We start from the raw sequence: 24,241 nt of genomic DNA on the forward strand, positions 1-24,241 counted from the left end.
TGCTGTTGCGTGTGTGGTGGGGCTTTTTAATCTTATTTTGTGAGCTGGTTATGGCCTTGCAGAGTCAAGTGTAACAATGATCTTAGCCTAAAAAAAGCCCTCATGACTTCAACAGTATCAGTGATCTCAACATCAGCAATGTTAGCAACGCTGCATCCTGGAGACATCAGTATCTTTATGCTGATACAATCAAGCAGGCACAGATAGAACTGTAAAATGCAAGTGGAGAGAGCAAAGAAGCATATAAAGCATCAGATAAACTCATCATGCTTAAAAATGCCATTCTAAGGAACACAGGACTTCCAGTGCTGTCTGAGAAGGCATGGAGGGGTAAGAGAGTTCCTTTGGTTTGATTCTGGGCTCTGAAAAGAATTGCCTGAAAAATACCGATAGTCAGTATTTCCTCATGAAAATAAGTTGCACAGTGCTAAACTTGAGTAACAGCTGGTTTCATACCAAGGCTCATTTCAATGCCAATGTTTCACATATGCCCAGGTAGTGAGAACTTACTGTTTCAGCAGAACGAAATTACACAGAGAGGAAGAGGGAGGTGGGGGCCATGCTTGTTTCTAAGTACTAGTTTCCATATGGGATAGAAGCATATTCTCAACTAAACAGGAAGAAATCAAATCCAGATATACTCAGACCTTTCCAATAAAACTGTGTAAACGCGTAATTTAGCTCTGGCAGATGGGGGAAAAACAGGTGCCTGTGATTGCTTCTGTCAGGGGCATCATCCTGCCTGAGGCCATGGCTAATACCAGATGCTTCAGAGGAAGTCTTGAGAAACCTGTCATGCTATTGCAGCTAATTTTGAGTAACTGAACATGGATGTTTGTCTGGGCTTTTGTTCCATCTTCTCACATAGATAGTGTGACTGTAACCAAACATAGCATCATCCAAGAGTGTTATGTCAGAGTCCTACACCGCCTATCCCTACCGAGTGGGCACACAGAAAGCTCACCGTTGCTGCAAGGAAGACTCCTATAAGTCTATATTCTGTTTTGAACACCCACGTTTGGAGTAACCACATGAAACCACATCCTCTGAGGAACTAAGTACCTTTTCAGTTGCAAAAGGACCAGCTCTGTAGTAGCTAATCGAACCCGAGAGTCTGCCCTGCACGTTGTCTCCTCGCCTACAACAGCAACTACCGAGCCTTCCTTCACTGAACACGAGCCTGGGCACCGCTGGCTGCTGCGAGGAGGCAGGGGGGGTTAAGGGAGCGACACCACCCGCTGCCGGGCGGCCGCAGGGCACGTGTGCGGCGGGGCGCCCTCCTCCGCCCGGGCCCATAAAGGCGGTGCGGCCGGCAGGGCAGGACACGGGGTAGCTGGTGGGACGGGGCTGCGCGGCCTGGGCCGCTCGGGTCGCGGCGTCGGCTCCCCCCCCGGCCGCCGCCGAGGGCTGCCGGAGCTCCGCACCGCCTTGCCCGGTCAGCAGCCGCTGAGGGCTGCCGGAGCTCCGCGGTCCCATGGAGATCTCTCTCAAGTACCTGCCCGGCGGACGGGCCCCCGCCAGCGGGTGAGCGGGACGGGGCCGGGCGCGGCGCTACCCGCCCGGGTCACGCCGCCCGGCGCGGCGGGGAGGGGACGGGAGATAAGGGCGCTCCTGCGGTAGCGAGAAGGAGCAAAGCGACCCGGGGCGCGGGTCGGGCCCCAGCCCCGCTCGGGGCACGGCGGCTGTGTGGGACCGCGATAATGGGAGTGCCTGCCGCACCAGAACGGGGGTGGGCGGCTTCTGGAGAGGAGCCCTTCCCCCGCCCCGCAGCACTCGGCCACCAGATTAGGTTTTACTTAGGTGTTGCTCAAACTAGTGTTTTAAGTTTGCTGCACCAGGTAGGTCCTCTCCGCTATGCCTCTCGGGCTTCGCGTTGTCCTGCTGTCCAGCAGCTATAGAACTGACCCATTCTCCTGTTGCTGTGGTCGAGAGCGGGAGCTGCAGTGTTTTGTGTACCCCTTGCTCTGCCTGCTCTGGCAGCGGAGCCGTTGATGCTCCTGCGGTTACTTAGGGACGGGTAACGTTGACAGCTGTGTGAAAGGAGTTTTACTTCCTCAGTTTCTTGGTGCTTGCTTTCCTGAGGAGTGCTAGGCCATACGCTCCTCTGAGCGAGTTGTAGATTTAGGAAAAGATCATTAAAGTGAAGCTGGGGTTGCCCAATCTGATATGTAGAAACCAACTCAGTGTGTGGGCTTTTTGTGGGTTTGTTTGTTTGGTTTTCTAATTCTTTCTCCCCTCCCCATCAATCCTGTTAATATCTCTTTAAGGTGTAGAGTTCCAGTAGATAAATGTTCCTGGTACAAATCTCTGATAGACACTGCTAGTATTGCTCCTGTAGTGAATTACAGTTTGTTGTTGTTGTTGTTTTTTTTAATGAGCCTGTGCTCTGTAACTTTTTAGCTCCTTAATTCAATGGTGCTTTTCCTGTTTATTTAATAAGTAGGTAGCTGTAAATGGTAGTCATTACTGTTGAACCCTCTTCGTTGAATAGAGTTCTGAGCTTTAGAGTGCCTCACTACAAAACAATATCCGAACAGATTGTCGTACCGGATACAGCATTGCAATGGTGGTTATCCTAATGCAGCTTTTAGCATTTAGTTAGTAACAATTATTCTTCGTGATGCACAACACTTAACGACACTTACATATGCGTTTAAAGATACATGGTGGAGTTAGTCTTCATTCACAAAAAAAGTTGCTTGTATCAGTACTTTACAAAACATGCCATTGAAACTTACTAAGTGGTGTTAATTACACTGCCGTGTCTGAATGGAATTGTTCTGTTACTCTGTTTAGAGCTACGTGCTTCGTCTGGTTTATTTTCAGATTATTGGGCTAATAAACATCTGGGAGAGCTAGACAAGTTGCTTTAAATGAGGCAAGTCGCTATTAATCACTCAGTCTTTTTTAATGCTTCAGCTGAAGGTTCTAGTTCTGCAGATTTAGTGCGGTTTATTTGGATGTTACCTTGAATCTATTCTGGAAATTAACGGAATAGAAAACAATGCTGTATTTCACCTATTGCCAAATGAATTATTTATTTGATATTACACCAGGGAATGCCTGATCTTTATTGGAAGACAAAGCCCAACAGTGATACAGGCTTGAATGTCTTCCTCCTAAGCTGAAAAAGAATTTTGCTTTCCTTGGCTGAGTTTCCTCCTCACAGTTTCTACAGCTAAGGGCATCAGTGAAAGTAATCCCTAGCCAGTGGAGTTAAGTGAGGGTTGTATAAGTGAAAGTATTGTTATTAGTCATCATCAGGTTTTTAGAATAGCTGTATGGGCGTGAAAGATAACTCTGGAGAAAACCACCGTGTCTTCCCTGGTATGTATTTGAATGTCAAAGGAAATAGTGTTTCTTATAAGGTTTACTGTTCGATTTTTAAGATCTGCCACTTCAAATGTGCTTTTACTGGAAACTTAGGCCAGGATTTTGCTGAAGTCTTGGGGTGGTTCTCATGTCATACTTGCATGTGCTAAGTCTTGACCAGATGCAGCTTAAACCCGCTCTGTTTCCTCTTTCTTTTCCACCTACTCCTATGACTTTCAGTCTGGGTTTTGTGTTTGTTCATTGTGTACTCACACAAATGCTGCTGCCCCTTCAAGAGAAGCTGGTACAGGAGCAGCGGCATCTTTGGGTCTCAGTGCAGGATTGAAGCACGTACGTACCTGTTTCCTTAGACAATACTCACAGCTATAATTATGATATGCTTTTGTCAGATGTGTTCAAAATTTTCAAGGTTTTTATATCTTAAACTTTATTAAAACTAGTCCAGTATGTTTTTATTATAAATTTAAAGAGGGATGTACTTCACAGTTTATTTTTCTGAAAAATCTTCCAGTGTTTCTCCTGTCTCAAAACCAAAATCAGCCTACCTCGCATCATCTTCGTGAATGATTGATTTAAGGTTGTGTAATAAAGATAACCTTTGTGCTTTTAATGTTAAAAAAGGGTTTTTTTCAGTTCCTCTTACGAGGAAACACCACAGTGTTGACTTTACTGTGTTTTTTAATTCTCATTTCTCTTCTTATGAGAGAGCTAGTTCTAGCAAATCAAACGTGCTTTGTTGTCTACAGTCCGGGCTTAAATACCTATACACTTCAGGCAGGTGAGAAAAAAATAACTATGAACGCATCTGAAAACTTGGAAATGATGTTCTCAGTTTTGACCCTGAGAGAAAAATGTTGTTTGTAAAGTTCAGAACATGGGGAGTAATTTTCTGGATGGTAAATGGGACTGATAATCAGCTTATGTAGCCAGTTTCAGATATGATTGCTCTACCTTGATACATGGAGGGAGGAAAAATTATAAGTTTGGTTCTGATCTTTTTGTGAAGTAGGAAGATTCTGGTAATTAAGGTACTGGAAAACAGGGTTAAAAAGATGAGGAGGAGGGGAATGTTTTCAATGTCCTGTTTAGCTGATAGGGAGAAGCTTAGTGATTTAAGACACCTACAACAACAGTTCTCTGTGCTTATTTTTACATGCCCAGGTATTTAAAGAAATGAATGACTATGAGTTTAACCCTTAAAGCTGCATATTCACAGCAGAAGCATTGCTGTGAAGCCTGCTTTGGTTGTTTTATCTTTAAGATACCTTTTTCTGGTGGTAGAATATGGGTTTTTCTGAGAAATGTGTTAATGGTGGCCTCTATTTATTTCAAATATTTAGTTTTAAGAAAGATATAAATGTAGATTTGCTGTTACTATTACAAATCAGCTTATTTAATGCCTATTTCCTGAGAATTAGTTGTGTAAATTTTGTGTTTTAGCGATCTAATGTGATTGAATGATTTTTAATGATGTTATCATAGGGAAATATTTCTTGCATTTTGCTGTAAAACAAACAGAAAACTGTTACAGACTTTTCATGTCATGTGGTGATCTGAGGCGAAACTGCAATATGAGGAAATTGTCTGCCAAAGCATTCTGTTGGTTTCTAATTAACTTATTATTTGCAGCAGAAATATGATGGCTCAGTCAGATTTAGATCTAAAAGAGGCAGCTCTGAAAGAAGACTTGAAGTTTTACTTCATGAACCCATGTGAAAAATACAGAGCAAGACGTCAAATTCCATGGAAACTGGCTTTGCAGATTTTGAAGATACTTATGGTTACTACTCAGGTAATCCTAACTATGTTTTTACTCTTAGAAGGTGTAGCAATGATGTGCAGGAGAAGCAGATCTGTGGTTTGGGCCATTGCCATCCCTGGATATTTGTTACTGACTTGAACTTCCTTCGTCAGTCCAGAGGGAAAAAATACTATGAAAGGTGTGTCGAGGGGGAAGAATAACAAACCAAATTAATAAAGCCTCCTGGAGATTTTGGGGCAATATTTGACCAGGTATTTTGCTGTTTTTAAGGTCACACTGTCTTCAGGCTTGATGTCCCAGTGCTGCTCTGTGTTCTGCCTCCTGTTACGTTCATAGGTCATAGTTCACTGGACTGTTTCAAAAGTGGTGTTTCTTGAAATCTAGTTAGGAACTTGAAATGTACATATTCAGTGTGAAAATGCTACAGTCTCTGGGGATGATGGGGCTGCAGAATCGAATGTGCCCCTTGCATCTGTCACCAAATGATGCGTTTCAAACAGTCACATACCTAGAGAGGTGGAACCAAAGAAGAAAGCAGTTTTTAAGCTGTACTGTATCACAGTGCAGTTGGTTAACTTACAGTCCAGTAAGAAATGGTGACTGGAGGTCGAGGGAACCAAAATGGGACGCATGTATAGGTAGAAGTTATGTATCTGGAGTTTTGAAATGCAGGATTCTGACATCTGGCACAGCTAAATCTACAACTCCTAAAAACATGCTGAGTTGCAGGATTCCAGATTTGTGTTTGTCTTGCCTGCTAGAACTAAGTGTAATCCCGGTGTGTGCGTCCCTGTGTTTTATTGACCACTCTTGCCCTTCATCTCCCCACTGGAGAGAGGGGGCGGGCTCGCTGGTCCCACTGGCACCAGGTCCGGCCTCTGCTGCAGCCGTGGTCCGTCTGTCTGGGTGTGGCTGGCTGAAATGGGCTGTTTACACTGGTGCTGGCACATGGTGACCCAAAATGCGGCAGCTGCTGGGAGCAGGGTGTGTGTTATGCTGCGGAGGGGGAGGGGGTGAGCAGTGTAAGTAAGGGGACAGGTTTTCCCATTCTGCTTCACTGGCAGCTGCACCTCAGATGTGGGTTATTGCACTCTCTTCAAGGACAGGCAGTAAACTTAGTGTGTGATTAAGGAGACAAAATGCAGCTTTACACGGCTCTGAAAAGGTGCAGTACTTTCCATCTAGCCTAACATACTCACTTAAACTCCTGGAGGAGTTACGGAACATGTAATTTTTCTGTCTGCTCTTCTAGTCTCTCACTAACCTGCATGGGCAGAATGAATGCTCTGCTGCTTGGCTTTCAAAGGCTGCAAGATTTTTTGGGTTGCTGCTTAAGATTTTTCTTGCCAATCCCAAGTCTTGCTCAGGTGCCAGGCAAGGAGTCAACAAGAAAAGGAAAATAGAGTTTCTGAAGGAAAATACATTGCTGCTCTGCAGGAAGGTCTCAAAACATGAGCTACTAGTAAATGGACAAGTTCAACAAGTATCTCTACTTCAGAGTGAGGGGAACACCCTTGCAGGACAACCTGGGATAAGTTAAGCCTCCTTTTAGCTGCTTCTGCCTGGTGCCAGCCTGTTAGTTGTGACGCTAGTGGCTGCTGTGGTCTGGGGCAGCAGCTGGGGTGTCTGTGCCTGACTGAAAAGCAGAAGAGGCGTTGGTCCCATATGGGGAGTTTTAATCCAATGCCATGCTGAAATCCCCTGGGGAGTCCTCTGGGGAAACCCTCCTGACTGTTTTCTCTGTATTGCAGATGGAAGATCCCTGATTTTTTTTGCAATACTAACTGGAGTGCTGCAGATTTATTTGTAGCACTCAGTGTTGTTTGTTTGTTTGCTTGTTTGTTTGTTTTTTTGGTCAACTGAAGATAGAATTTATTTAGAACTTGGTTTGAGGATTCAGTTCTGAATCTGAAGTCTGTGTATGCCTGTCCAAGCTGACGTCGCTGTTTCTCTGTCCTGGCCGTGACAGCTGTACAACCAAACAGCCTTACACTAAATAGTCCTGCTGCATCTATTCTTTTAGCCTGGCCCAGATCTAAGCAATTACTGTCTAGCACAGAAGATGGCATAGTCTGGTGAAGGGGAAAAAAAAATAGGTGTGCTTTCCAGTTTCTATTGTTTTGCATGAAGGAATTTGGATGTTAGTGGAGCCAGTCTGTTTGCTTTGGGGGATTTCTAAGTTCGCAGTTCTTTTGCTTGCAGTTTTTCACTCTTACTACTTCTCTGTTTCTGCCAGTTTCTTGTAGGGCTTGGAAACTCCATGCATTAATGAGACATTTTCACATTTGCTGTCAGTAAGCAGTTTAAACCTAGAGTGAAGAGTTAGCTCTTTAGGGCCTGGGATATCTTCCTGCTACTATGCCTGTGAAGAAACTCTCATTGTTTGATTTTTTTTCAGTTTCTGTGCTCCATTTATGTTTTCCTTGGTGGTGGTAGGAATGGGAGCATCTGTTTGGTAGGGCAACACAAATCCTGAGTAGTAACTGCTGTCTGCCAATTCTTATTACAGCCTCCTTAACCAGCACCTGGGTCAGATAGGTGATGGTGGTTGTTGCTGTGGGGTCCCACACAGGTTTGCTCTAATCCTGTGCCATGCCAGAGGTAGGAAGGAGGTGCAGGAATTAGTTCCATAGCAAAGCAGGGTATTTCTGGGCTACCAGGCTGTATTTGTAGGTTAGATCTTCTGCCATTTCCATCCTCAACAAAAGTTTTGGCAAATTCCAGTTAGAGTTGTTGGTCCAGGATGTGTAAAAGGTGGCAGTGACCTAGCTGGCTGTGTACTTGCTGCACTGTAAGATTTAGAGTTGGCAGAAGACTTTGATTTCTGCTTCTCTTACCCTATGTATGGCAACCTTGACTTTAGTGGTCTTATGACATTAGTTAACAGGGTTTTGTTTTGTGGGGTTTTTTCTCCTATTTTAGCAGAGTTATAGCAACAGGCACCCTTGTTTTGTATTTATTATAATTCAAAGATCTTTTCAAAATGCAAATTTGATCTTTTTTTTTTTCTTTTTTTTTCCAGCTTATCTTTTTTGGTTTGAGTAACCAGTTGGTAGTCTCATTCAAAGAGGAAAACACTATTGCTTTTAAACACCTATTCCTGAAAGGCTATACCGGAGTTGATGAAGATGACTACAGCTGCAGTATATACACACAGCAGGATGCTTATGATAGCATTTTTTATGTTATTAATCAGGTAAGTGTGTGTGTTTATAACGGACAGTACTAAAGCCAAAGCTAAGGTTCCAGTTTGCTGCTGCCATTCTTGGATTTCAGTTTTGATATTTCAGCAAATCAGCATATGTGGCATATCCTGAATTTTGAGTGTAGATGTCTGCATTTTTGTCTCTTTTGGAGAAATCTAAACCAAAATTGTACTCAGTGCATAGTACTGAAATGCAGAAAGTTTGAAAATCAGTCATTTTGTATGAACTGGGATTTTTGTTTAGGTCTTGTGTTGAAGAGCTATGGGCCTGAATATACCTATGCATGGTATTCAAAAAATTTGTGCTTAGAGCTATGCTGAATCACAGCTTTGTAGTGAGTGCCAGAGGCCTCAAAATGGGGAATATGGTACTTCCAGGAATGTAGAGGCACTTGCCCTGGTTAGGAATGGTATTTTAAAGAACAGTCCCTTTACAATTGTGGGAGGAAAGTGAATAAATCTAGGATGAAAATTCAGTAAATATTTTTGCATTTAATATTAATACATTTAGAAGTCATGAGACAAATGAGTGTGTGTCCGGAAAATGAAACTTCTCTTATGTTTGAGGATGATGATAAGCCCAGAAACTGTTCACATGGGATGAACGGAAAGTGGCTTTAAACCATCTTTCGTTTCCTCTCAATATCACCACTATTTCTTCCATAAACTGTGCTTTTTTTTTTTTTTTCTCTTCCTTGCTTGCTTTGTCTCACTTTCCTTCTTTTATAGGCACTAAGGCTGAGGTGAAGTCCAGATAGAAGACAGTAGAGCAATAATAGCTTTATATCCTCAAGAATGAGCCAATGTGTGATACAGGCATCAGAAAAAGGTCACTTCATAAAATGTCTATGTATAACTGTAGACATATCCTTTAAGGAGATTTAAACTTGTGTAATCTGGATTCTTTAGTGTTCTGTGGTGTTACTGAGGCTTTTTTATCATGTGTAATACTTAAAAAAAAAAAAAACCAGTGTGTCTCCAAGCAAACACTGACTGGTGTTTCCTTTTTTGGGGTGGGGTGTTTTTTTTGTATTTTTTTTTTTCTTTTTTAAAAGGATGCCTTCCGGGAGGAGACAAGCTAGCTGGCTACTAAGCTAAAAACAATGCTTTTTGGTTTTGAGATGGGCAGCTAGAAGCCATAGGTTTTGGTGTTTTGAGTTTCACTTTGAAATGTGTGGTTGGGGGTTTGAACAGGTGGGGCAAGCAGAAGCATATAATATTACAGAAGATGGTAGTAGTGAACAGCAAAATTAAAGTTGTAAAAATGGAATTTTAGGCTTTGTATAATATGCCACTGTGATATTTTCACACTCTGAAAGAAAAAGAAAAGAACATACTTTCCACTTGGAAGAGTACACAGCTTTTCCTCACTCCTTTCCTGGGTCTCTTTGGAAGCTTCTATCACAAAGAAGCTATGTGGAGTTGTTATGCTTGTACCATGCCTGTGGTAGAGCCTGGAGAACTGGGATATTCTGCTGGCTACTCTGTCTGAGGCTGCTTAGAAATGTGGAAATGGGAATTTTGTCTTTTACTGTTTTGTAGTGTTGTTTGAAAGTGGCATGTGAGTAACCCAGAGCCACATGCTCCGCTGTCAGGAGAGCAGAGCCTGAGAGCACACGTGGCCAGAGCAGTGGCTGTTGGATGCAGTGATCTGGAGATGCCCTCAGAAGGATGTGCAGTTGTGACTAACTACTGTTTCCAATCACTTGACTGGCCTTAGTCAGACTTGGCTTCCTTAGTTTACTTTGAGATAATGTTGTGACAGGGTACGGAGGCCTGGCCTGAGCTCTTGCACTCGGTGAGGTGATGATAAAAACTAATTAATTACTAAATGCTTATGCGTTCTTCCTCGAAAGGCCAGGGGTCCGTCTGGCTTCTCTTGAACAGTGTTAGCTGGTGCCAAACTGGGCTGGCAGATGACTGTGTTCATGGTTAGTCATTGATCTCCTCAGCTGTTGAGGAGTCAAGAACCAGAGGGAGAGCTGTGCCCCGGGGTTTGTGCAGGGCTGGAAGCTGTGACTCTGAAGATCAGAGGAGGTTTCTTGTTTCCAGCAGATACTGAGGATATGTGGAAGGCAAGTCAGGAGAGGACTGGCCTTTAATGGAGTTCACTGGTGATGATCTGTGTGTGGACAATGTTTGACTTGGCTTAGCTTCATTCACTTCAACTTCTAGTCTTTTTTTCAAGCATGCCTTAACATATGAAGAAGGTGACTCTGCTGTATTTAGAGTAAGTGAAAAAGAAACTGCCTTCCTCACAGGCAAATTTTCGGTTCCTTCTGTGTGAAGCAGGCAGGTTAAATTACTTTTGGAGGCTGCCCAAGGTCTCTGTATGTTCCACAGTTGCTGGTTATGTGGTGAATACGTGGCCTCCCTCTTCTGTAGTCACACAGGGAACAGCTTTGGTTTTACTCTTGGGGTGGGCTTGATGAGAACTGTGACTTGGATTGTACATAAAGCAATCAAGTTTCAAGTGGTGTGAAAACTGACACCTTCATGAGATAAATACATAAGATACTCCAGGACTGTGTGTGGTTAGTAGCAATACTGCCTTGAAGTCCCTGCCAGGAATCTAATTAAGAGCTGTCTGCTGGCTTGCTGCCTGGCACACGGATCATCGTTTGCAGGCAGCCCAGTAGGTACCGGGCTCCCAGTCACTGTGTCATCAGAATGCTAATCACTACTAATTAGTGGCCAGCAGCCCTCTCTTCTTCCTGTGAGCTATCCACTCTCAATTTATGGACTTTATGTGAAAGTAATGATTGTTTTGTGTTTAGTTTTTTTTTTTTTTTAAAAGGTAAAAAGCTATATTGATACATGGAACTTTGAGATGGCAAGTTACTGTCTAATGCAAGAGAGACTACTATATCTGTAACTTCTGTTTTGTTTTTAAACTAGTACAAGCAATTAAAGAACATATCCCTGGGGACGCTTGGTTATGAACATGAAGGATCAGGTTTAAAAATCTGTAAACAACAGTACAGGAAAGGCACGATGCCTCCTTCCAATGGTACACTGAACATAGATGTTTCTACTGAAACAGGTATAGTATTGTACTAAAAATGTCTTGCTGTGGAGTACTTATATTCCAATGTAAAATCAGTAAAGTTTAATACCAATGGCTTTTTGCATGGCAATTATAGTAACACAAACATACCTTTTGTCTATTCCCCTCTTGTTTATTACCTGCTTAGAAATGGTGACTGTGTAGACTATAGGAAGCTCTTTTTAACTGCTGTCATTAGTGGGTTGTGTGTGTGTTTGGTTTTGTTGTTTTGTTTTGGTTTGGGTTTTTCTGTGTGTCTGTTTCCCCCTCCATGCAGAAAGCTCAAATAACAAAATTCTGGATGCTGGTCTGTCTGTGCCTTTGGTGGGTGGGTGGGTGTCATTACCACCTCTCAGGGCTGTTAGCCTCTCAAAATTTACTGCATGAACCTCTTCTGATCCTACCAGCTGGAGCTCTCTATGGATAGATTTGCTCAAAATTAATACTTTGCCTGATTAGGACTTGCCATTCAACCTGATTACCTCAGTTTTATGCTGCTTTCTATGAAGTTTTTAAGGTTACAGCTCTTCCTTTTCTCCCTCCAGAATGTATCTTTCTAAAGCCACAGGAGCTAGCTGCTAAGAGGGCTGAACTGAAACTGAACTCCTCTTTTTTCAATCTTGAATTTTACAGGTAAAGTGATGGTGAGGATTTTTTTTTTTCATTTTTAACTTTGTCTTTCCATATGAACATCGTGGATTCTGAGTTGTGTGGCTTCCTTGCTTTGTGTATGTGTTTGTGTGTATTTACATATGCCTCATTAATGTTTATAAATATGTAAAGGGTGAGTGTCATGAGAATGGAGCCAGCCTCTTCTCTGTGACAAGCAATGATAAGACAAGGGGCTATGGGTATAAATTGGAACACAGGAGGTTCCATTTAAATTTGAGAAGAAACTTCTACGGTGAGGGTGACAGACACTGGCCCAGGCTGCCCAGGGAGGTTGTGGAGTCTCCTTCTCTGCAGACATTCAAAACCCACCTGGGCACCTTCCTGTGTAACCTCATCTGGGTGTTCCTGCTCCAACGGGGGGATTGGACTCGATGAGCTTTCGAGGTCTCTTCCAATCCCTGACATTCTGTGATTCTGTGATATATTTATACACTTTTTTAAACATTCAGGCTTATACAGGTTGAAATCTCCTTCAAGCTAAAAGGCATTGCCCTACAGACCATCCATGCCCGTGAACTGCCCGACTGCTATGCATTTCAAAATACTGTAAGTGGATATGGGGTATGGCACTTCTTATAACAAGATCTTAAGCTGAGGGGTAGTCATCATCCTTATACTTCAGCTGTGAGGCAAAACCAGTTGAGCATGTCTTTGCCCTTAGCCTTCCTTCCCAAAGGTTGCTGAAACGGTGTTACCATGGGACAATATTATTTTATATCATATTCCAGCTGGTAACTTCACAGCCTGAGAAGAAGATAAATAATCATTGTTCTTCTAAAGGTTAAACTTGAAGTTTGGCTTCTTGGAATACTGCTTTTTGTGCTATATGTGACATGTCCTCAAATTATGTCTGTATGAACACTCCTGGTGATATCTTTCTCAAAGCTTACCTGATGAACAAATACTAATGAATATTATGTCAAAGCACTTACCAAGATTTTTTTTTTTTCAATGGAATGAAATTTTGTTAAGCTCATTTCTGATCTACTCTTGTATTTCCAGATAACTTTCAATAACAGAGCCCACAGTGGAAAAATCAAAATTTATTTTGATAGTGACACTGATATTCAAGAATGTAAAGACTGGCACGTATTTGGCTCTAGTAAGTATGGTGCATGTGTGTTTGCATAATAGCACATCTCCTCCTGTCACTTCCCCTGCTCTATAGCAATCTGTCTAGCAAGACATTCCCCGTCCTGTTCATCAGTTGATATGAGTAAGCCAAGGAAAATGTCTGATTTGGGTTCACATGATGGCTTGTAAACCTGTGGATGAAAAGAATACAGTATAGAAAGTCAAATAAATTTCTGATTTCAGGTCATGGAATAAGAGGTGGGATTTCTTGTTTTGTTTCAATTTAATAATGTTGGTATGGACCAAAGTCTACACTTCTCTTACTCTGTGTAATTCTAACACTGGAGTACAGATGAACTGATGAACTTAGTGCAAAAAGGGGATGGTTATACTGATATACCCATCCTTGGTTTTATTTTGAAGAACTTGAACATGCCTTTCACTCTTGTGACCCAGTCTCCATAGTGGCAGAAATAGTACTTATACCTCATCTGTTTATGAGGTGAGAGTGTTTTGAATGCAAAATATGTGACATTTTGTAACAATTGGTGCTCAGAGAGATGTGAAAAAACTAACGTTACTTCCTTTCTTTGATTCTTTACAGTTCTCCAGAAAAACACTCAGTATATTCTAGTTTTTGATGGATTTGTCATTTTAAGTTGCTTTGCTTCTCTCATCCTCTGTACACGATCCATTGTTCTTGCCTTGAGACTACAAAAAGTAAGTACAGTGCTCATAATCTCAATGATTATTTTGTCTGTCTTGTTCACTGCTAGTCTTGTCAAGTGATGTGTTTTGAAATATTGGGTAGTATATCTGTTGCAGGATGTTGCTCTCTTACTGTGTCTCTAGAAAGAATGTGTAGATGTCTCTGAACAGTTTCTAGCTCAATGGGTTTTTACTTCTGTTTATGTAGTGCTGTAATACAAAGTATTTCTTATTTCAAGGGCAAAAGGAGACTTAATTTTTTGTCCAGGATTTTATGTGAAAAAAAACTTCTGAGTCTTTGTGCTGCTAACAGCCAACTCATCCTGCATGTTCCAACATGAATTCTTCCTTTCCTGGTTTCAGAGTAGAATTCCCATAGAAGGCTTCTCATAAAATAATGCTTTAATGAACATCCCATAAAGCCAGCTCTAACTGGAGAAAATGTAAAGCATGGCATGTAGTCTAACTCTGGTTGGGATTTTTGGTCTTTCTGGGGCTGGATCCACCCCTTTTCAGTTATTCTCTCCTCCTTCCTCTGCAATCCCTGATCGCCATCTGCTGTCACCTTCCCTGCTCAACCTCCTCTGTAGACTGAGACTAACCCTGTCCCACTTCACCTCAAGCTGCTTGCAGAGCTTCATATATGCAGACTCAGTTCTTCTGGTCCAAATACTGATGTAGGAACACAAGCTGTGCCCTGAGATGTACCAGTGTATAACTGTTAATTGATACAGACTTTGCAAGTATGTGGCTTGCAGGAGTTGGGAGAAGAGTTCAGGATAGGTAGGGTATGAAAGCACAGATACTTATCTTGTTCAATATATCCTTTCTGTAGCTTGTAAACAAGACAAGTGTGAAGAGGACACAATTCAGCAAAGACATTGCCAAACTGCTGTCAGGAATAGGGACATTAACATTTATTCATGAGCAAAAAGAGCAAATGAAAGCAGATAGGTGGTGTTGAGTGTGGGAAGAGATATTATCAGGTCTACTGGAAATGAGAGCACTTCCCTTATAGCTGTATTTGAGTTACTAATTCTCTTTTTCCCCTCCTTTAGTTGAGTGGCCTTGCTCTGTTGGAGGTGGATAGAAACTTCCATGGAGGGGGCTAAAAAAGGGACAGCAAGCTATGGTTAGGCTAGCAGGGGTTGGTTATGAAGTCAGATGTTCTGTGAAAAGTTGGTTTTCACTGGCCTAAACCAATCTCATTTTTACTATTTCTGTTGCAACCGAGAATGAGTTTTAAGCTATTATTCCAGCAACTACTATAGGGAAGGGGTTATGTGAAATTTGAGCCTTGCTATACTACCAAGGCATCTGTACATATTTTTCATCTAAGGTGACCTGTAACTAAATGTCTACATGCTTATCAATAGAGATTTGTGAACTTCTTCTTGGAGAAATATAAGCGCCATGTCTGTCATGCTGACCGCCTGGAGTTCATAAATGGATGGTATGTCCTGGTAATTATCAGTGATGTGATGACAATCATTGGGTCAATCCTAAAAATGGAAATAAAAGCCAAGGTGAGAGTTTAATACCTCCGATAAAATACTAATATTGTTACAACCAAGTGTAATGTGTTTTAACTTGGGGACAAATGAAAGTGAGCTATCATAGTCACTAGTAATCTTATTTACTTTCACTAGTGCTTTTTTCTTCATTTCCTAGTGCTAGTTTGACTGATAGCTGGTTTCGGTCCCTTTTCCTCAAAGTCATTCAGTAAGACCATATAAGCTATTTAAACATCTGATTTTCACAGTGATAAGTCCCCTAATCCCTGGTATAGGAACTGTAGATAGACAATTTCTAACAAAACAAAACCAAACCCCACAAACAAACAAAAACAAACAGAAAAAAACCCAACTTGGGACCTTGACCTCCCAGTCTAGACCTACTGAAATCAAGGTGTTTTGTCCAATTGGCAGCTCTTCAGGTTTTTTTGGTTTGGTTTTTGTGTTTTGTTTGTGAGGTTTGTGTGTGTGTGGTGGGGGGGAGGGTTGTCTTTTTGGTGTGGTGTGTGTTGTTGTTGTTGCTGTTGTTTTGTTTTCTCACAATAGAACAATTAACGTGTTCACAAAGCTTTGTATTCTGGGAAAACCAGGGTAGGTAGTGTGTTGCTTAGGTTTTATATGTACTAAAGCTCAAAGGGCAGATGGCCAGAGTGGCCTTCAGAGGAAGCACTTGAGAACCTACCACTGTATGGCAAAGTAGCAGATAAGGGTAGGAAATCTTGAGCTAGATGGGTATCTCATGCTTACCTCAAACAGTTCTAGTCTTCTAAAGTAAGATGCAAGTATAATTGGTTACAAACTTGACTGGTAGCAAAAAATGATGTTCAGGCCCTGAATAGCTTGTCAACCTGTTCAGAGATGTAAATGCATGTAGTATGGAAAGGGCTGTGGTCCTGAGGCTCACTTTTCATTTAAATGATGGGTCATGTTTTCCTAAATAGTGCATGAGAGCTTGTTTGCCTAACAATAGCATATATTAACATTTTTATTAAAAATAAAAGTTTGGAGACATTCAATCTAATATTAAAACTGTGTCATAACCAACCTAAAGGCTTTAGGTATTCATGCAAAACTACAGTAATATCAGTATAGATGTGCTTTCATTTGCAGCACTATTGCATTTGGGTGATCTTGGTAAATAACTGCAGTTCACTTTGGTCTGATTTTTGTGATGTGGCAACATCCTTTGAGTTGAACTGCCCTGCTTTCTTTGTTTGAACTGCTGAAACTTGAATAGCTGTCAAGCTGACATACCTACTGCTTTGTAACTTGACCACCTGCTCTGTTTGGATCCCTCAGAACCTCACAAGTTATGATGTCTGCAGTATTTTACTTGGAACATCAACTTTGTTTGTCTGGGTTGGAGTCATCAGATACCTGGGATATTTTCAAACCTACAATGTAAGGCTGGATTAAAATATTCAACAATTAAAGCATATAGTTATCGCTCTTAGTCAGGTCTCCCTAACTTGTCGCTTTTTCCCATTCTCCTTGCTTCCAACCTGACATGTAGGTGCTCATTTTAACTATGCAGGCATCATTGCCCAAAGTGCTAAGATTTTGTTGTTGTGCTGGGATGATATATCTTGGCTATACTTTCTGTGGTTGGATTGTCCTGGGACCCTATCATGAAAAGGTATGTACTCCTTTCCTGGTCTAATGATGTGTGAATGACTGTGTGTATAGTTCTTGGTTATAACAGCAGAAATAGGTCTTAAATTCATGTTGTTGTTTAAAAGCTTTAACTTGAAGAACACAGGAGTTCTTCCATGTGTACCTCCTGTCACCTGCTCCATTTAACAAAATAAACCGTGTTCTTGCTTTCACTGTGTGCTTGAACTCTAGGTTTATCTAGGCTGGGTACTTTAGGTAAATTGATCTGTATCTCTTTCGCCCTCTTCTGGCAATTTCAGCTCGGTTGGGTTAGAGGCATCAGCTCTCTGTTAACATTTTGGGGAATCTCCTTGACTCTGACTTTGTTTTTCCAAATCTTCCCTGTGTCATGTAGCTTCAGTTCTTAAATCTTGACTCCTAAAGGAGTGGATGAACGCTTGTCTTGTTTACTTTGCTTCCTTTGTGTTCTGTGTTGTGGTGGTTGTTGTTGTTGTTAGTGTGTTGGTTTTGTGGGTTTTTTGTTTGTTTTTGGTTTGTTTGTGTGTGTGTTTTTTTTTTTTTAAGGTTGGTATCAAAGTATGTGGCTGGTGTTTCATCTTATCTGAAACCTGGATACAGCAGTAAGGCTTTGTATGTTCCGAAACACATGCAAAAAAGATCTGCAAAACTTGTTTGTTGTTTCTTGGCAGATGCTCTTCTGTGACAGTTTTAAAAAAGGCACGTTCCTGTTGTGATAAATTCTAGATGTCCTTTAATCAGTAATGAATGCATGACTTTTAATTCTGATTTCTGGTTACACGCAGTATATACTGTAAAAGAGATACAGGCTGCAGTTCTTGCTTCAGCTTTTTGCACCCCCAGAGCTCTGATTCCTCTAACATAATGCAGTTCTCTGTTTTGAGAAATGTAGTTGTTCAGTCTGCGCGTGTTTTAAGTTGATGACAATACATTTCTCCATGGTAATCTGTGAGATCCTTGATCATACTAGAGGCTTAATTGTTTATAACAGGCACAGCATAATTACTGTTGTAGCTTCCCTGCAGCAAGTATGTTAATTATCTGAGCAAAAGAAAGTGCAGTAAACAATATACTTACCTGTGAAGGTGTTACCTCTTGCTAAATCTCCCAGATCGCTGTGAAGGAAGGCAGGCAGCTGTAGCTGCGGGGTTTCCTATTCCAGCCGATCCCCGCTGGAAGGCGATGTGGCACCGCGCAGAGCCCCGCTGGGCGCTCGGCAGCGTGAGCCTCCCTGGAAGGGAACAGGAAGAGCCTTCTCTGCTTTCTCTGCCGTGCAGGTCTGCAGGAGAAGGGTCCCTGTGCTCCAAAACTGAAGATCTTGGCTCAAACGCATATGAATACTTTTTTTCTTCTGTGGACAGAGAGAGGGAGTGGTAACCCTGGATTTCGTGTTATGTCAATCCAGGGGTTTGTAAGTGTGAGCAATCCTTAGCAGTTTTCTCTCTACCTATGAATCAAAACTTGTGGATTACTCAAGAATTACCCATGCTATGGACACCTTCTTCTCAGAGAATGTGCTGCTGAGTCTTATAATGGGTCTAAAAATAAATAAAAAGATTAATTAAAAAAAAGCCATAGGTAAGACCAGACCTGCTGTTTATGTGCGACACTATGTTCTTACAAACATAGGCCTCTTGACAATGTGTTTTCAATATAGTACCAAAATTAAAGTGAGTGTAGTAATGTTGCTTTGTTGATAATAACTACATTAAAATATTGTACATTAATTAATATTGTCAAGTAAAGTATAGTTAACAAATCCAGTTATTTGGAGGCACAGAGTGATGGTGAGAAGCGTACTCACCTGGTTGCTGAATAGAGCTTAGCCTCAGAGCATGTTCCTGCTTGGGGAAATGGAATTAAGAATTTAAGAGGATGTCCTTGAAATTAAACCATGATTTTGTCCAGGATGTGCTTAGTAGCTTTTACCTACAGCTCAGGGTTTTCTGAATGACAGATAGATGATGTTCTCACCAGACAAATGTGGTTTAGATCATTTGAGGTCAGAAGGCTGCATGCTATCTCTAACTTCTTAATACAATATTGATTTATTACTCCTACTCCAGTAACACTGCAGAGCTGGGTAACCAAGGATGTGGATTCTGTTCCTAGCATAACGCTGCTGATTTACTGTATATATTCTGTGAAATCACTTTATCTACATGTTTTGGCAAACAGAATGATATTTTTCTGCAGGTGTAAAACAGCTTAAAATTTGTTAAACTTTCTGTAGTGGTCAGTTACTGGGTGTTTTGCCTGTTGAGCATTGAAAGTTTATTTTTTGATAACAAATATTATTATTCCTAATGTAAATGTATAATGCTTAGCCAAGATTGTATTTCTGCATGGTTCTGTTACTGATGTGTATGCTTTGGCCCAAATGTACAGGAATAGAAGTGTGGTAGCATTTGATTGGCTGGATTGACTTTTTTCATCTGCTATAATTAAAACCCTGAAGAAAATTTCTTTTGTTTTTATAACACCTTTCACTTTCCCTTTAATCTGGATGTTTGACCTACACATTCTATTAATAATTTGTACTTACTTTCTAGTTTGAAGATCTGAACACAGTGGCTGAATGTCTGTTTTCTTTGGTCAACGGTGATGATATGTTTGCAACATTTGCTCAAATCCAGCAGAAGAGCACACTGGTGTGGGTGTTCAGCCGGTTATATCTGTATTCCTTCATTAGTCTGTTTATATACATGATCCTCAGCCTCTTTATTGCTCTCATTACTGACTCCTACGACACCATAAAGGTAAAACCGCTTTCTTTCCCATTACACTTCTAATCAGTTTTGTATTCATTCTTGTGAGTCACTCAACACCATACTATCTAGCATTAGTTATGATGACTGGTGAGACTATTAAAATCTTGTAGTTTAGTCTGTGGTGAAGACTGGGTAGTCATCCAAATGACTAAGCAATAATTGGCTTGGAAAATCATCCTTAGTGTGTGTCCCAGTTTTGTATTTTCTGTTGCTTCACTTGGCTTCAAAATGTAACAGCTTATGGAAACACAAGTTGAAGGATGAGTGGAAAGAGCTGAATAATTCTTGTTTGGAGTGAACACTTCTTCTCATACCACCAGAAGCTGAGGTCAGGAAGGGGTTTGCTGGCATCTTGGAGAATATCCCATTGACATGAGTGTGGCAAGGGCCAAGCAGACAACTCTAAATTCATTTGCTTAATGGCTTGCTTAATGTACTGCTTGGAAATGTGTGGTTAAAAGGAAATGTCTTCCGAAAGACCCACTACTTCTTGTTCAATTTAAAATTGCACACTCCATTTCCAGTATAAACTGTCTGAAAGCGAAATGAAGTCTTTGGTAATTACCTTTTGTTCTTGTCCTCCAGTGCTGTCTCTCTTTTGTGCTCCTGGTAGCTGCAGTAACTGGTGGGAAGGCAACGCAGATCATCCTCCTCAGCTCTTGTCTCTTTCTTGTCCTAGTGTCAGATAAACAGGCCAGCAGAACAAGGCTGTTCTGACATGAACCACAACTTCCAGACTGAGCAAGAGCTTAAAGTATAACTCAGCTGTCTGCGCATCTGAGTTTATTGGATGGTCTGACCTGCAAAACACTTTACTGTTCCTCTTCCCTCCAAGCACCTTGTGTGGGTCAATGGGGAGCCACTTCAGTGTGATGAACTGCTGTTTTGCAGAGCATTTCTGCAGCATGGCAATACTGAACATCTACTTCAAGGCCCTTCAAATCCAGCACTGGGGTTCCTGGGGAAAATGAGCCTAGGGCACTTGCAGGGAGCACAGCAGCTGATGTGAACAAGGGAGATACAGTACCAGTACAACTTGAGATCACTGGCTTGGTCTTGTGGACAGCCAGCAAAATGTAAGAGAATCTGAGAATAATATGAATTTTATGTCACTTAGATTGACTTGTTCCACCAACTACAAATGTGGTACTTCTGGGATGGGATTGTATTTTTTTCCTTCCTCCAGCAATACTGACCAAATGAATCAAATAGTCTGTTTTGTGTCTATCACACTCTAGAGGAAAATTTAGAACACTTCATGGCCGGTAACTTCTCACATGTTTTAAATAAAGTACTTCTCTTTCAGAAATACCAACAAAGTGGGTTTCCAGTAACAGATCTGCATGAATTTCTAAAAGACCATGGCAGTGTTGCTTACAGAAAAGAAAGTACTTCTCTGCCATTCTTCTGCTGCTGTAGGAGGTCAGTAGACTGTACTTCTAATAAAAACATTAAATATACCAGTTAACTTCTTGCAGCAAAGTTTTACAAATGCTGGAGCATCCGGAATTCAGCCCATGGAGTATTTGGAATCTGTTGTTCCTCTTGTGTTTTATTTGGTGTTAGATCTTCAGTCTACTGATGGTGCAGCAGTGGTAATTCTGAGCTTAAAAACATGTTTTCAGTGCTTTGCTCATTTCAAAACTACCATGCAGAAACTGGTAGAAGTTGATGGGAGGACAGCAGGGTATAACATGCAACTGCTAAGGAGTCAAGAGCAAACTAAGTCTCTGCTTCTTAGGGTTTTGCAAGTCTTCTGTTTCTAAAAAGCTTTTCCCCTAGGCTGGGAGTAGTAGCAGAAAGCAAGAGAATGTGATTCAGCCAAGGACCGGTATGTATCCTGAAGCTGTGCTGTGTCTGTGAGGCAAACTCATTCCATACCATCTGTCAGAATACTGGAAACACACTTGTAAATGTCCCTTTGCCACCAAACTCGAACCTTTGGAGGTCTTAGCAGTGTTCCTATTTAAGTTAGAGTTGTTGAGAGGTGAATGTCTCGCCTGGTGCTGGTGTGGAAGTCTTATTCTTTGAGTTCTGTTTCTAAGGAAACATAACGTACCTCTGAATCACTCATTGGGAGTGGAAAGGTCTTGTCACTGTCCCTACGCAGTCCAGGAGAATTCCTGCTTGTGCACAGAATGGTTGTGAGCACTGTGCAAGGAAGTGAAGCTATGGGAGAAAGGACAGAGCTGAATGTGAACACTTGTTCAATCCCAGATGGTGTAACAAATCCTGTTTTAGCAGTAGGATGCTTGTGTACCTATGTGCTGAAGCTTTTGTAAAATGCAACTTTATACTTTGGATGTACTCTGACAGAGGGAAACCTCATAGCCAAAAAGGAGCATGTGCGATGATGATGGGCAGGTACCCCAGCAAGTTGCTATGAACACTTGAAAGCCAACGAGTTAACAAGAACTCCAGCCAGGTACAGCTTCAGGTTTCACATAAGTCATTGTGCAGGATAAGAGATTTTTGTCTGCTTGAACATATATTTTACTCTAATACACTGCAGAGTATTGAGGGCACAAGCCTGGCAGCTGGAGTGCAAATCCAGAGCTTTTACTACTGAAGCTGTTCCTGCTTGATTGTCCCTGTGTGGGTATTGGAGCTTTATAGTGAAATTGGAGAGCAGAGAACACAAGGATCATAGCTCAGCTTGGTTTTGTATGGGTAAATATTTCCTATTGCATTTCTTGCTGAATTAAAAATTGTGAATTTTTTTTTTCTTTGCAGACAACAGAGTGATGACAACTTGATACTTATTAATTGATGATTACACATAGAAGTTCATTGCTAATATATGCAAAGAAAGCATAGTTGTATGGAGAAAAATAATTCTCCAAATTGCAATGAAACCCACTATCTGGACCTGCCTCATTGTGAATGGACTAATCTTACCTAATTAAGGTGTTGGGAGGAGAAAAGCTGCTAATATGACATCAGCTGGCTGACCAGGAGGAGAGCCCAGAAGCTGGATCTGGAGGAGAGCTGTGAAGAACTCTATATGCTTGCCCCAAGTCTGTTACATTAAAGAAGGCTGATAATGGAGCAGTGTCTGTGGGAGCTCTGTTTGCTACTCACCTGTGGAAGGAGGGAAAGCAGCCTTGGACCAATTGCTATTGTTAACACAGAAAAAAAAAATGCTTGAAAATATATGTATTTTTTTTTAATAGTTCTGTGCTAAAAATATTCAAGATGAAGTATTCAGGGAGAAGAGAGGAGTTTTTTTGCTTAGTGATGCATTTGGCATTGTGACTGTAATTTCTACTTGGCACAATTCATTTCCTTGAAATAAATGTATGTAAAATTACAGAGCTGCACAAAAGTGCAAATTAATTACTGTTCTCCCTCTTGTATAATATTTTAACACAAATAATTAATAGATCACAATCTTTTCTTTACCAGCTTTACTAAAAAACAAAGTATTTTGTGGATTATTTTTTTGGCTTTCAGTCTTTTATGTCTATACTATTTGGTGTGTACCATGTCCAAATTAAACTTACTACCTTAGCTATAGGTAAATACTCTTTTTGCATGGTTGCAGACCTCCATAGCAAGCATCATGTGAAGTATTATGAAAAGATTATTGCTTTATTTTTCTTTTTAGTATTGTACTGTTTTGTTGCCATAACCTGGAGGACAAATTTGGGCAAAAGCAATGCAAAGGAGTTGACTTGGCTAATTACTTCCATTTCAAACACATCTTAAGTGAAAGAAAATGTGTAACAACTGGGTCTAGCAGTTGATTTGTTCAGTTGATTTTCCAGGTGTCTTTAGAGATGACCATCTCAGAGTACTGGTTTTTGGTGGGTGGTGGTTTTGTGGTGTGTTTTTTTGTTTGTTTGTTCTCTTCCCTTTGACTTTTTTTCTTCAATGAGAACAGAGCACATTTGGTCTCTTTAAAGCACTTCTGGTGTAGTTCTGCCATAGGTGTTACCAGCTGCTTCAGAAGACTTTCGGTGGTACCAACTGCCCCCAGGGTGCGTGGGCTATTATATTAGACGCTGCACTTTATCTAAATGGAGCTATCTACTTACTGAAAGCAAATTGTAGCAGATAATGTTTGCTTCAGAGTGTGTGGGCTAGGACTTGGTCTTGATATGTATGCTTAACTATTAATTATGGACTCTGGGCAACTTCAGGCTTGCTAGTGCAATGGCAACTTGAAATGCTGTCGTTGTATGAGTAAGGTGGGTGGCAGCTTAGTATGGGGTAAGAAGGAAATGATGCTGGTGAAACTTAAGCAAGATTCTGACTTATTGAAAACTGTTCTTAAAGACTCCTCGAAATACTGCATTGCATCTCTTTGAAATCTGGCATGGAGAAGAGTATCAGAGAGGACCAGGAGTCTTTGACAGCATATAACCATAATGTAGGAAGAAGATGGTCAGAAACCAACTGGAACTTGGAAAATTCATGCTCTGTGCTGCTAGGTAGTCAGGAAAACAAAAACTCAACTGTTTAAGAAAAGAAGTCTCTAACAGCACTGTCCAAAGTGTTCATCCTTGTTAGTGGAACTACATG

General features: G+C 41.2%; 1 protein-coding gene across 11 annotated transcripts; it reads left to right on the forward strand.

Moving 5' to 3' along the window:
• Window positions 1–1,339: 1,339 nt before the first annotated feature.
• On the forward strand, window positions 1,340–23,027 carry MCOLN2 (mucolipin TRP cation channel 2). 11 transcript variants are annotated; one of them, XM_071810484.1, is made up of 15 exons: window positions 1,340–1,524; window positions 4,963–5,125; window positions 8,118–8,291; window positions 11,199–11,343; window positions 11,892–11,979; window positions 12,468–12,564; window positions 13,021–13,120; window positions 13,697–13,812; window positions 15,177–15,326; window positions 16,614–16,715; window positions 16,828–16,950; window positions 19,499–19,705; window positions 21,024–21,139; window positions 22,034–22,142; window positions 22,451–23,027. In XM_071810484.1, the coding sequence occupies exons 1-14, from the start codon at window positions 1,475–1,477 to the stop codon at window positions 22,101–22,103; spliced, it is 1,701 nt and encodes a 566-aa protein (XP_071666585.1). In that variant the 5' UTR covers window positions 1,340–1,474; the 3' UTR covers window positions 22,104–22,142; window positions 22,451–23,027. The 11 variants fall into 11 exon arrangements, with proteins under 11 accessions (XP_071666585.1, XP_065698163.2, XP_071666586.1 ...); XM_065842091.2 differs by having other exon boundaries at window positions 4,966–5,125; XM_071810486.1 differs by lacking the exon at window positions 1,340–1,524 and adding an exon at window positions 1,567–1,838.
• The last annotated feature ends 1,214 nt before the right edge of the window (window positions 23,028–24,241 follow it).

Source organism: Patagioenas fasciata, chromosome 6 (genome assembly GCF_037038585.1).
Source record: "Patagioenas fasciata isolate bPatFas1 chromosome 6, bPatFas1.hap1, whole genome shotgun sequence".
NCBI lineage: Eukaryota > Metazoa > Chordata > Aves > Columbiformes > Columbidae > Patagioenas > Patagioenas fasciata.